We start from the raw sequence: 14,601 nt of genomic DNA on the forward strand, positions 1-14,601 counted from the left end.
AAACAGAAAAAATTATTCAGAGATGTTTAGTTATTGGAGGGCCGGATATAAGCTATTTTATTTTATTTAGAAAATGTCCAAAATATTATTCAATAGAGCTGAGAGAAGTAAATAATCTTATTACACATTTTCATTTTACATAGCAGGAAACACAAACCACAGAGATTTAGTGACTTGCCTGTCTTCTCATAGGGTTAAAAGTCAGAATTTCTTGTTTGTTTTCTTTAAGTACATCTTAATTCTTCATTAGACTTTTCTTAGTTTTGGAATGAACAGTAGGAGCTAGGTGACAATTATGAGGTGAAAGACTGTCAGGGCTAAATATACATCTTATATAACACCAATTTAGACTTCATTAGCTAGTATCACTGATCTGCTCAGGGGTATGTAGTATATATTAATGGAAATTTGCAAATGCAAAGAAATCTGTTGATGAGAATTTTATTCACACTCTATTTTTTTCCTTACACAGACTTTCCTTTTACCAAGTGCTATTCTTTCCTTCTTTTATTTTCCACATTTTACTCATTTTCAGTTAATATAACATTGCCTTTTAAAGATAAATTTGCCTAAAATTTGCACTGGAAAAAGTTGCTTGAAGATGCAGTAGAATTCTGAGATAATAAAACTCAATTTACATGATGTCAAGTGTTAGATTCCAATAAAGTAATAAAAAAGAAATATTTATAGATCATGTGTTTGCATGTTTAAACATATAGGATCTCAAGTACCAGAGTCCTTCAAAAAGTTTTATTGTTGTTTTTGTTGTTCATCTTCACAATTGACCTAATGTCTGCTTATAGACAATAACTTCTGGAAGACTTTTCCATTGTCTAAAGAATGTAGACAGTTGCTGGCTACGTTCTTTGCTAATGTCCAGGATGTGGCTAAGATACAGCAGAAAATTCAGCTCTGGAAATGTTCTCATTCTGATATTGTTTTAAAAAATCCTTCAAAATGAATATTCCCACACATGAGTCAATTTTTGAATGATCTCTTTCATACAAAATGAAAGGTGCTCATGAGAGAATGAAACCCTGGACTTAAAATCAGAAGATCTAGATTAAAGTTCTGCTTGACTCATTTAACAACATGGCAAGTTACTTTAAATACCTAAGTCACTATTTACTCCTCTGTAAAACAGAAATTATACCTATCTTATTTCGTTTTGTGAGATGATTATTTTGCTAATTTTAATGTTTCTTTAAAGTATATTTCCCCAAAATATATATTACAGAAATATTTCTATAAATGTAGGCATGTAGATAGGACATATGTTTTAGTCAGCTATTTTGCTGCTGTGAATAAATGATCTGACCAGCACAATTATAGAGGAGGAAAGGTTGATTTGAGGGGTCACGGTTTTAGAGGTCTTAGGTCATAGAAGGCTGGCTCCATTCCTCAAGGTGAGGTGAGGCAGAACATCATGGCAGAAGAGTGTGGCAGAGGAAAGCAGCTTGCATCATCAGGAAGCAGAGAGAGAGAGTGGGAGTGGGTAGGGGGTGGACTCCACTCTCCAGATACAAAATATATACCCCATAGCCACGCCCCAATTCCCACCTCCTCCAGTCACACCCTACTACTTCAATTAATCCCATCTGGGATTAATTCACTGATTGGGTTAGGACTTTTACCACCCAATCATTTCTCCTCTGAACCTTCCTGCATTGTCTCACATGTGAGTTTTTGGGGGACACCTCACATCCAAACCATAACAACATATTCATCATTTCTAAAGATAAAGTAAATGTAAACTTTTCTTCTGAGAAAAACGTGGGGGCTGGGGTGTCCCTCACACTTGTCTAGCTTCTGAAAGGTCCTGGGTTTCATCACCAACACCATGAAAAGAAAAAAGGGAAGGGAAGGGAAGGAAAAGAGAAAAAAGTGGGAAAACCATTGTGTATCTTGATGAGAAAGTGAAAAAGAGAAACTGTGGAAAATAAAAAATAAGACAAATTGACAATTATATTAGTTGGAACACTTCAGTTAGTGAAAGAGATAGTAGGACTCAATTTTGTTAAAATGGAATTAAGGGGTTGGGGTTGTGGCTTAGTGGTAGAGCACTTGCCTGGCATGTGTGAGGCCCTGGGTTCAATACTCAGCACTGTATAAAAATAAATAATTAAAATAAAGGTCCATTGACAACTAAAAAAATATTTTAACAAAAATGGAATTAAATTTTTATGCTCTTTGTCAAAAAATGACTATTTTGTTTTTTAATTTAACAAAGAGAATATATCAAAGTAAAGATAAAAGAATGTGTTAAAGTTAATGTTTTATCCATATTAGTTCAAGAGAAATTTCACTACTTAAGAAACAAAATTAAAAATTTGAACATTGAGAGTTTATGATTTTTAATGCAATATTTCAATTTTAAATTCTATTGATTGTCTACTTTAAAACATAAGGAGAGGGGCTGGGGTTGTGGCCCACTGGCACAGCGCTTGCCTATCATGTGTGATGCACTGGGTTTGATTCTCAACACCACATATAATTAAATAAAATGAAGGTGCCTCAAAACTAAAAAAAAAATTTTAATTAAAAAATTAAACAATGTAAGGAGATCAGTTTTCTTCCACTTTCTTCCAATACCCTCTTCCATTATTTGATTGCTTGTCTGGATTTCATCTTCAGGTTTTCTTCCCTGCTTTTCCTCCTTTCTTCTTTATTCCTTCTTTCTGTCACTCCTTGCTTTATGTTCTCAAATAGTCGCGTTATCCTATTAATACTCATACTGTCATACATATTTCAAAATGTTTCTTTTATATACCAATGTGATCTTTTCCTGATGGATCTTTTAAGAATATTTTCTATATCTGTGAAGTATAACATTATATTGGCTATGTCAATATATCAACTTATCCACATTTCCGGTATATGAGGTGCTCTTTCTATCCACAGATCTACTTTTCTATTATTTTGAAGAAATACTTCTAGAAATACTTCTATATTTTTTATGTTACTTTATATTCTCTTGAATTTAATTTTCTGAGAAACTCTTTATATTGAATCTAATTATTCTGTTCATGTACATGTCTATCATAGTTTCCTAACTTGTTATTCTCTGTTTTTCTTTATATTATCTTAAGCCTTTCCTCTGTGACAGTAATATTCATTTTGTATTGTCCATTTTCATTCCCTGATGTTTCTAATTCATTAATACTTTTAAAATGAGATTGGTTGCATAATTAACTTTATAATCCACATTTTTACATCATCATTTTTTTTGTCATTTCTCAAGTATTTCCTCAACCTTTCCTTCCTTTTCTCTTTCTTTCTAGTCTTAATTTCCAGATTTGTTCCACCCTGAAGGAAAAAATACCCACTTTAGAGTAGAATTAATTTATTATTTTCTGAAAATTGACACGTAAAAAGTATATATGTTTCTAGGGTACCAGGTGGTGTAGGTGGTTTATTGATACTTGTGCCTGTTGTGTAGTATTCAAAGCAGGTTAAACATTTCTATCTCCTTAAACATTTATTGTGTGCGTGTTGAAAACATACAAAATCTTTTCTTCCAGCTTTTAAATTCTATTCTTTTAATACCACCAAAGAAGCCTAAGGTTTAGGATACCAAAAGGCCTGGAAATTGGTTGAAGCATTTTTCTACTGCATTTGCTCTTTATTCTAAAATATCAGCACACATCCTCTGTGTGTGTGATACAGTTTTGGGCAGATCAGGAGCTGCTGCCCACCCTGTGAAAACATGGTCACAGAGGTTTCTGTCTCCACCCAGTCATCTGCCTCAAAAGACAGAGGCTTCCAGACCATGTAAGAACAAAAAGATATGATAGTTTTGATGAATCACCATTGGTACAATCCACAGCTTTGAGGCAATTCCAATGAGCACGGCCTCTTCCTTTGGTAGATATATGAAAGTGCAAGCTAGAAAAATCTTTGACCTGAGAGCAACTCATCAAAAAATTTCGCAGGTGTCACACTGTGAAGCATGTGAAGTTAGACTCCCAAGAAAGAAACAGGCAATGTGATGACTTGGGAACTTTAGCAAGTTTTTAATCCACCTTTCTCCCTGAGTGAGAAGGTAGGAAGCAACAACAAATTTCACATGGTGGGTGTGTTGGGATTTTAGGCGTGTAAGTAGACTATGACCTATAAAAATGAATTTCTCCCAGAAAAAAAATATTCTCATGCTTATTAGTGTGGTCAGTTTTGTCTACAAGATCTATTGGTTCCAAATTTTGGGAATGATACTTCCTTGACTTCCTCCCTTTCTGTAAGAATCCTCTTTTTCCCTCCATTCCAGGTGTGGTTTGAGAGATAAGGGATACTTTTATCTACTTTTATATGCTTTTAGAGCAAAGAGCTACTGTTACCTGATGGATACATTTACATGTATTATTGACTAGGTTTTGTTCCCTTTTTGGAATTTGATTGAATAATTTTTGCCTATGTTCACTAGAGTGAACCCAGGAATGTCTTAATCCTAATAAAAAAGACACTCTAAGATTTGCACAGTCCTCTGATTCATCTTGGAGGACCAGTGGAAGGGATCCCTGCCTGGCGTATGTTTTGTTTTGTTTTGTTTTAATCTACTGAACCTCTCATAACTTCCTTGTGATGTGCATAGACGGCCGACCTCCTGGCTTCCCAGGCTGGCTTGACTTTTCCTCGACTGGCTGTGCTCACTGTTCATCCACTTCTCAGTAATGAAGGATTTAGTGATAATTCTCAGGGTTTTGTCAACTCATTCTATTTTCCTGGCAAACTCCTGTGATATATGGTTTGTTCAGGAATGCTGCTAAGCTGTACTGGAATCAGCTTTCTGCTCCTAAACACCAGTTTTTAGGTCTTCTGGCAGGAGAATAAGAATATAACTTATTCTTTGTTTGGTTGCTACTGGTTAACACTTCCCTAAATTTTTACTTTTTCTTTGTCTTTTTTATTTATTTTTTTTTTTTTTGGCAGTGCTGGGGATTGAACCCAGGGCCTTGTGCTTTCTTTGTCTTCTTTTTTCCTCCCTGATTTCTCTAGATATTGAAAGAAAGAGATTCTAATATCTGTCCAATTTTTTTATTTTTATTTCAGGGACTTTATATTCCTGTGAAGGTCCTTTTCAAAAGAACAGATCATTGGAATGGGCTTGTTAAGTTTTATTTAAAATAGTTAAGTAAACAGAACTGGATTCTTACCTGTAAGTTCTAATAAATATATTAGATGATAATTTGTAGTTTCCTATCTGTCAAGAATGTGCAAACAGAATGTCAGCAAATTAGCATTAGAGTAAGGTCAACTTTTTACACCAAAATCATTGAAAGGAGAGTGCTGCCATAGTTAAGGGCTGCATATCCTTAACTGTTTTTTACCAGTTCACTACGAGTTTTTCTGTTTTGTTAATATTTTTCCAAGTGTCAGAATTTTGATTTATTAATTTACCTACTGTTTTATATTCTTTACTTCATTAATTTCATTATAGAACTTTATTATTTTCTTCCTTATATGTTCCTTTGTTTTTCTTTGTTGTTCTTTTTCTAGTTTTTGTAGTTGGAATTTAAACCAATTATTTTTTTATTTTTACTGATAAAATATTAATGTACATGTATTTTCTTCTGATCATTATTTCAAGTGAGATTGGAATATAATGATTTTCATCTGATCATTACTTTGCTCAGATTCTGCTGCAGTTTTTTAATCATCATTAATTTTGCAGAACTTACTATTTTCTCATAGTATTTCCTCATTCATCAAGAATTGTTTTTGTATGTATGATGAAAGAATTTTTGAAATAGCTCAGTTTTATACAACTTATTGATTTTTGTAACATAATATATTATCAATCTTTGTGAATATTCCATACAGATTGAGAAAACATTGTTTTCTCTATTATCTGGGTGTAGTGTTCGAGATAGATCCATTATATTTACTTTATTGGTTTTGAAGTCTCAATTTTATGTCTAATTATTTTAGTCCCCTTGGCCTGCCTTGTATTACCAATCATGCATTAAAGTTTTCTATTATTATTCTCTTTATTCCTCCTTAAATCTCCCATACCCTCTTATTTTGTACTTTCGTTTATATAACTACACAAATGATTCAGAGACATTTATAATTGTTGTACCTTCATTATGATTTCTAAATTTTTGGCTTTATACAGAGTTTTTCTTCTTGTTTACTCAAATTTGATCTGAATATGGCTAATATATGTACCAATTTCTGCATTTTGGACTGTTTAGAACAAAAGCAGATTTTTGGTTTTGTATACAGCATAAAGTTGGGCTTTGCTTTATTAACCAAACAAAAATGTTAACTAAAATTTGTTCTATACATATAATATATTGTGAAATATGGAAAAAAGTAATCTATTTATACCATATGGAACACATTTTCCTAGTTTTTAACCTAATATTTTTCAACCCATAAATTAGAGTGATATATTTATTGTCATCTTAGGCAGAGTCAAAAGATTTGTTCAACTGGGCATGGTAACACACACCTCTAATCCCAGCTACTCACAAAGGCTGAGGGAGGAGAATTGCAAGTTCCAGGTCAACCTGGGCAACTTAACAAGGCCCTGTCTCAAAATAAGAAATAAAAAGTGCTAGGGATATAAAACTTGGTGATAGAACACTTAGATTGCATGTGCAAGGTCCCAAAAACCAAAACAAAAAATCAGATCTGTTCAAAGTGGAATGTGAAATGATGGATTTTAAAATAACAGTATAGAAAGCTCATTGATTTGACTTCAAATTTCTCACTGCCCCTCATCTTAAGAAACCACCTCTTATAAAACTTTTAATGTTCTATCAAAGAATATCCACAATTGTCTGGAAAGGTCAGTAAAATATTCCTCCCCTTTCTAACTATACATCTGTGTGAGAATGGATTTCATATATACTCCTACTAAAATACCATATTGCTCTGGATTTAATGTAGAAACAAGCATAAGAATCCATCTGTCCTCTATTCAGTCAAGCATTTATGAAATTTGAAAAAACATCATTATTTTTTATTTTATAAAATTTAATTTTCACTAAAACATTTATAGATACATTATTTTCATTTTAACTGAATTAGTAAATATTTTAAATGTTTACCTTTTTAACATAAAGTTAGAAATTTAAGTTTTCTAATGTCAACAGCTATAATCCACATAAATGAATTTCTCTGAGGAGCCTCAAATTTTTTAAGAGTATAAATAAATCCTGAGACCAAAGTACTTGAGAACCAATTATTGACAGGTATGCTTAGAGACCGTCAATAGATTTCTGTGTTCTAAAGATAAAAACCAAGTCACTAACGACCTCAGTTAAAAATATTTTACTATCACATGGGCCTTCGTTTCCCATATAACATACCCATTTGTGAACACACCATTTCTTCTCTGTAGAATGCCCTTCCCCATCCATCTCACCTGGGTAATTCTTTCTCATCCTTCTGGTTTCAGCTCAAGTGGTACTTCCTAGGCAAGTGTTCCTTTGTTACATACTCTCTTGTACTTCAGAACCTTTCATTTCTTTATAATTATACATTTATCATGGAAAAATCTAATTAGTATTTGTCTCACAGTAGATGACAAAATCATGAAACCAATAACCAGGCATGTTTTGGATCACCCTTGTGTTCTTTCTCTGTAGTAGAATGCTCAGCACAGAGTAGCATGGAAAATAAAATACTTGTTGGCACATGAGTCCATGAATGAATATATGAATTCATAAAGAATGAGTGGAGGAATAAAGGATTGGTTCTAGTATGAATGGCTTCTTCCAGCATGTAAGACCCAGCACAGCACACTGGAAGGAAATGCATTTATTCCTATTTACATCAATCATTATATCTTGCCTTATACAATTTTATTATTACATAGTCTTGCTAGCTATTTTTTAAACTAAGGAAGCAGAAGTAGTAGAAATAATATACAATCATGTTTAGTTGTTTTAGTGAATGTTCTTGAGCAAGCCTGGTAATAAGCAATTGTTGGCAAGCAACTTCTTGAATTTCACATGACTTAATATTTTCTATAAATTATATTAGAATTCTATTATATATGTTGTTCTTCCTACAGTCTCATCTGTTACTCTTTTTCTTACAAATCTATATCTGAGTAACACATCAACTTATAAGTCCTCATACCTCCCTTATTACTAGCCCATCATTATTTTTAACATACTTTGTTATAAGTAACTGTACAATTTATCCATCTCTTGATGGGATTATTTTTTCCTAAAGAGTTTGGACTGTATTTTATTCTTCTGGACATCCAAAGATACAATAAGGTGTTTACATTTGATTAGTATTCAATAAATGAATGCATGAATGAATGATTGAACTAATATTTAATAAACAGCACTATATGTTCCTCAGCTTTTTATTAAATTCTTTCAGTTAAAACTCAGGTAATGGGAGAAATCAAAATTGCATTGAAAAAGGAAATGAAGACGGATGGTGAACAACTGATAGTTGAAATTCTCCAATGCAGAAATATTACCTACAAATTTAAGTCTCCTGATCATTTACCAGGTAAGTAGTTTTATGACAATGATCAATATATCTGGAAATTTATTTGGGGTATGTCTTAAATGTTATGGTAAATGCTCATTCAAATGTGATCAGTATACTGAATATATCAAAAAATATGAACAAAAAAATTTCTGCTAGATGGGTCAGTTTGTTCCTAGTTTTCGACTAGATTCTTCAACACACAAATTAGAGCATTATGTTTATTAAACAACAAGAAAACAAATCCAAGTTGATAAGAAGTTGGGTTTTTTAATCACTTAATGTTGTCTGAAACACATTGTGCACCATTTACTACCTTTGTGTAAAACATAGGTAGAACTCTCAGCATGCAATTATAGTTCTTTCAATAGAAAATCATATGATAAATGTACACTTACTGGGATGGAATCTTATTTTCAGATTTATATGTGAAAATATATGTCATGAACATCTCTACCCAAAAAAAGGTGATCAAGAAAAAAACAAGAGTATGTAGACATGATCGAGAGCCTTCATTTAATGAAACTTTTAGATTCAGCCTAAGTCCCGCTGGACATTCTCTTCAGGTAACTCTGTAGTACATAGTCACTATTTTTAAAATTTCATATGTATTGTATTTATTTATTTTCTATTTGATTTTTCAATATTTATTCACTTTTCAGTACTATATGACACTTGAGAAAATAACTCTTTAGAAGTATCTCCCCAAGAGCTATTTATACTTCTATAACCCTCTCACTTCATCCAGTCATCTGCCAAGTCTTTTCTACTCTCTCCGTTCTGTTAATTTACATAGATTTCACATACTTCCCATGTCACTGCCATTAATCCTTTTTGTCTCCCATCTTTGTTATTCACATTATTTTGGTAGTTTATATGGTCAAATTGTCACTGTTGTCTTACTCCTTCAATTCATTGTATCACACTGTTACCTGAGTTATCTTTTAAAAACACTGGTTGGGTTGCATTAAAGTGCGTTCTCTTCAGTCATTCAGTCCTTCAAAGTGAGTTTTAGTTGTATTGATTTAGTCTTAACTCCTTGTATACTTTCCCATGCTCTCATACTCCAGTTACTCCAGAATCTCTTCAAATCAGGCTAAGCCTCCAATCCATGCTCATATTTTCCCTCCATGTCAAAGCTCCCTCATCATTTCCCTACATCCATCACCATACTCCACATTTTTAAAAAATATAAATATAGTGCTTTTACTGGTGATCCTGGATAATTATGTAATTTTGACTATCTCTTTTTTTTTTTATATAGATTCTACTTTTCTCCAATGGAGGGAAGTTTATGAAAAAGACTTTGATTGGTGAAGCCTGTATCTGGCTTGACAAAGTGGATCTCAGAAAAAGAATAGTCAACTGGCACAAACTTTTGGTCAGTCCTACTCAACCACATTGAAGAAAAGCGTCTGCTCAGGGTATAGAATGGATCTACATAGCCTCAAATCAACACTGTAGTCAGATACTATTGTACTGAGCTATTTTCAGAGGCAAACATGAGGTGGGAACAAGCATACATTAAAGCCTTGTAAATTTATTGCTGTGGAACACAGAAAAAGACACATGAGAAAGTTTACACGTTGATAACCAACTCACAAAAATAGAGCTCCAGACCTTGGATTTCCCATGACTATGAAGATAAACTGTGAGAGAAATTTTGGATACTTAAGGCAAAAATCTTTGGGCAGAGTGAGCTGTAGCTAAAGACAGGCTCAAAGATTAATGTGGCTTCCAAATGCAGCACAAATGAAAATCTTTATGCAAAGAAACATTGGTTGAAAGAACTGATATAATGAATCTCAGTTGTCAAAAAGCCTCTTCTTAGTGTTCTCAGGCAACTTTCTGTTTTGAGATCCTGATATAAGATACGTCTATAATATATGTAAAGAACTGGACATAAGGTGACTGTGATCATAGGGAAGACAGAGCAGAAGATATAGAAATCCTGGCTTTTAGACCATATCATACAGTTTTTCCCTGTGTCTAAATGTTACAAGGGTATACAACACTACTTTTGGAATCCATGTGGTAAAAGCACATTTGTTTCAATACAATTTGAAATAATATAGAGTGAAGATAATACTAGGTAGAAATGAAATTACATTTATCTAGAAATAAAACCATGAATGGTTAATAAAGAAGAATGTTGACCCACAAAATATTGGAACTCTGGTTGAAAACATTAAAATCTCCATGATTTACCATTAAGCCAAAGCATTTCCATCTACATAACAAAGGGCCTAGATTAAATTGGTATGTCCTAGGAAGCATGATCACTTGTTCTTTGTGGTATTGAAAATAAATGTATTATCCTGCATTTTCCTTTCTCTTGAGTAACATATTGTCAGAGACAGAAAATTCTTCCTCTGGCAAACAAATCATATTAATCTGGTAACATTGATTAGTTAAATTGGTATAATTTCTTGCTTATCCACAATGTTTTTTTCATGAAGTCATTAACTGATTGTACAATGATAACCCTCACATCAAACTCAAGTTCTCTCTAGTACTCTTTTCCTCTGTTAGTGACAATATCACAGTGATCAAGTTCATCAATGTGAGGAAAATGTGAAAAGTCAACATTTGAGATTAAAACATACTTTGAGCTATTTTAATAATATAGGGTGAAACAACCAAGGTTTAAGTTATTAAAATGAAACATCCTCTTCCCCATTAACCCACCACATTGATAAAGGAAGTAAGGTGGAATTGTAGAAAACGCACTCAACTGAGATTAGAACCCTAACTTCCGCCTTGATTCTACTACTGACCTTGTACATGTCACTTTGCAAATGTCACTTAAACTCAATTTTACCCAGTTTTTCTTTAATTGTAGGTAAAAATAATGATATGTTCCTAGCCTTCCTCATGGGATGTTGGGATGATTCAATCAAGAGATCTATGAAAGATGAAAGCACATTTCCACAGAAGTGAAGAATAATTGTTATGTTGCTTTTTAGTTTTCAAATCTTGTATGTGGGAAACATCCTCCATACCAATGATAAGCATTGGCATGGATAAAAGTCGTAAATTTGCTCCAAAACTCATTTTTTATTTAAAATATAAATTTTTATTATTTAACTTGAAAAAAGATGAATTAATTAAAAGTGATTTGTAAGTTTTATTATACTAAATTAAATGAATTATACTGATCTTATCCTATTTCCATACCCCGACCAAAACAAATTAAATTGCTTCTCAGAGCATTTTGAACTTAAAAGCTGCTATTTCAAGTTAGATTCTAGTGGGTAAATTAGAGGAAATGAGCACCAAAAAGTTGGTTGGATGTTAAATTTTCTCATTTTTAGAGAGAAAATACTTTCAATTAGAGAATAATGTAAAACTCAACTAAAGAATTTGTAATATATATCCCAGGCTGTATACTTTATTATATTCATAAAGATATACAAATTCACTTTTCCCCAAACTAACATAACCATCACTTTTCTTCTATTTTTTAATCGCCTGTCCTTTGACAGTGCAATGTCATTTACCACCGATGTTGCTCTAGAGTGAGCATTGAGGAAGTAAATCATCAAAAAAATGATATTGCTAGGATTTTATTTTTAGGGACTACTAGATCTGCTGATAGTTGCCATGGATATTTCCAGCAGAAGCTAGCACTTGGGGAAGCCTGTAATCATCAGTCATAATTGGGGAAGAAAAGGGTCCAGGAAGATCTCCTTCTGACATAAAAAAGACTCTGCTGTTTGCTCTTAAAAGGAAACCCTGACTCACCTTGGTACTCTTCTGCAGCTGCTTGCATCCAGAGGTATGCATGAGAGGTTGTATGACCAGTTAGCTTACTTCATTGCAGTTGCAATTTCTTTTGGAATAATAAAAATGGAGGGCCAACTGAAACAAAGACATCCCTTGATAGCTATTTAACCTGAAAGAATAAGAGCCTTTCTATTCTAGGTGCCCCTCTATTCCAATAAACTAGTGATAAGGCTTAGTCAATCAAGAGGGTTAATGACAGGGCTTCTTTTCATGCACCAGCATTCCCCTTCAGAGAGCATAAGATCCTGCCAGTGTGCCAAGTTTGCAGCTGACCAAACTCCTAGGTTGTACTGGAATTATTCTATGCAACACTGATCCTTATATGAATGCATTTCTTCTGAATGATATTGATTACCCTTCTTACAACTAAACTATTTCTTTTTTAATTGCATATAGGGCTCTTGGTATTTTTTACTTTTTTGTATAGATCACAGCACATGATTTTACACTTTTTATTTTCTTTAATTTTATTGGAATTAACTTTTTTTAAATCCTATAGCAACAGTTTGTAATCTCTAATTAATATGTGATTAGTTCAATTACAACACCTATACCTTGAAAAGCATCACAATTTTTCCACTATTTCATTGAGTCATCAAAGACTAAAGTAGTATATTATTTTAAATTTGGTCCTAAAGAAATGTTAAGCTGTAGAGGAAAAGCACAGAGTGAATTTTTACAAAAGATAGGGACTCTAAAATCGTCGTTACAGACACAAATAACACTATTAGCAAGAAGTTGGTGTTTTCCCTGTTTTTACTAAAGATTAGGGAAATTTTCTGTGACTATGAACTCTTTGTTTACCATTTCAGTTCAAAAGAATAATATCCAAGATGAAGGGTTAGCAATTGTCTTTATTCCTTAATATTGCCCATATTCTAATAAATCACACTAATTAAATGCATATTTTCAGCATATCAGTAAGATTAATTTTATGAATCACACACACATTAAAATAGTCATATTGTGGGATTATTATAGCTGGTAACCAGCTGATATTGATTCTTATTATAGAAAGGGTTGTGACGATGGTGGTGGTAGCATAGTGATACTAGTGGTGGTGATGTGAAGTAAAATAAATTGTATATTATATTGTGCCCAAAATATTAGGAATTATTTGATCAATGCTTCATTTCATTAAGAAATCATGAAGATGTTTATAGTATTTTTTTACTTTATTATTTAAATCATAACTAACAATATTTTTAAAAACTTATTTTCATTGCTAGAATGTCTAATATTCCAAAATCAGCCAATTACTCTGTGTTTATAAATATATGTGTGACAGAAGTGACTTCCCCTCTTTTTGAGATTGAAATGAAAATGAGACGTAGCTCAATGAATAATTATGAGCTGTTACTTTAATAATTTCTTGCCTTTGGTATAAGAATGAAAGAGTGAAACAGATTCCCATTGAATAAGACACACTGATGTTTTCTGTATGTCCCATGTTGTTATTATTAAAGTTACCCATTATACCAAAATCATTTAATCAAATCTCTTATCTGATAGGTAGATTGAGAGCATTTTCTTAATTCGTTACCCTGTACATAGCTATACATTTGGTATAATAGACAAAGTTGAAATATTCATTTTTTGGCATTCAGCATGTGAATATGATTATTATTTGACTGTGTCGAAATATTTGTTCGGTGATGTGCTCAGGTGCTCCCACTACTGATTAATGTGTGTGCTAATATCCTAACAACACATCTGATGTTAAAACGATTTCTTGTCTGAAAAAATTTAAAACCTAATAAAATCAATTTCAAAATAAAAAACAAAGTACTTGGAGATATGTCTTGTTTCTGACTATGTTGCATGCTGTGTTGGTGATTTGCTAATGTTCTTTTCTCTTTCTTTCTTTCTTCCTTTTTTTCTTTTTTTCTCCCCCCCCCCTTTGGTTTACCCAAATCCCTCTGGAAAATCTAATGAACAAACGCAAATTCTTGGGCTAAAGATTGTATAAATTGACCTGAAAATACATGAGAATTATATTTAAAAAAATGCTTGTAAATCTGTCTTGAGTTTTATTCTATGTAAAAATATGTCTTGGTTTTGTGATTGTATACAAGATGTACCTTGATAATTTATGTAAATTGTGCTGTATAAAGGCTGTTGTCTCAGCCTTACTAATAAATATTGAAAATATCAACTTTGATGTCTTGTGTTCATTTTGGCCCCAGGCATAAGCACATTTTTAAACATTGTCAATGCATAAACTAAGTTTAAAAGTACTACTCTAATGAAACAAAAAGAAAGAGAAAAGAAGATGATTAGAAAGATGTAGACAGATTTTAGATCACTTACGAAGATGTTCAAAGAAAGTTCTTCTGATGGCTACAATTTTCTCAGTGGAAT

General features: G+C 32.5%; 1 protein-coding gene across 1 annotated transcript in view; it reads left to right on the top strand.

Annotated features, from left to right (window-relative positions):
- Positions 1–14,388, top strand: part of Pclo (piccolo presynaptic cytomatrix protein) — a 423,596-nt gene extending 409,208 nt beyond the window's left edge. The window contains exons 23-25 of the mRNA XM_047560916.1: positions 8,341–8,475; positions 8,875–9,020; positions 9,719–14,388. Coding sequence (XP_047416872.1) covers positions 8,341–8,475; positions 8,875–9,020; positions 9,719–9,859 — 422 coding nt within the window. The 3' untranslated portion in view covers positions 9,860–14,388. The remainder of the gene's footprint in view (positions 1–8,340; positions 8,476–8,874; positions 9,021–9,718) is intronic.
- The last annotated feature ends 213 nt before the right edge of the window (positions 14,389–14,601 follow it).

The sequence above is a fragment of the Sciurus carolinensis genome, chromosome 8 (assembly GCF_902686445.1).
Source record: "Sciurus carolinensis chromosome 8, mSciCar1.2, whole genome shotgun sequence".
Taxonomy (NCBI): Eukaryota; Metazoa; Chordata; class Mammalia; order Rodentia; family Sciuridae; genus Sciurus; species Sciurus carolinensis.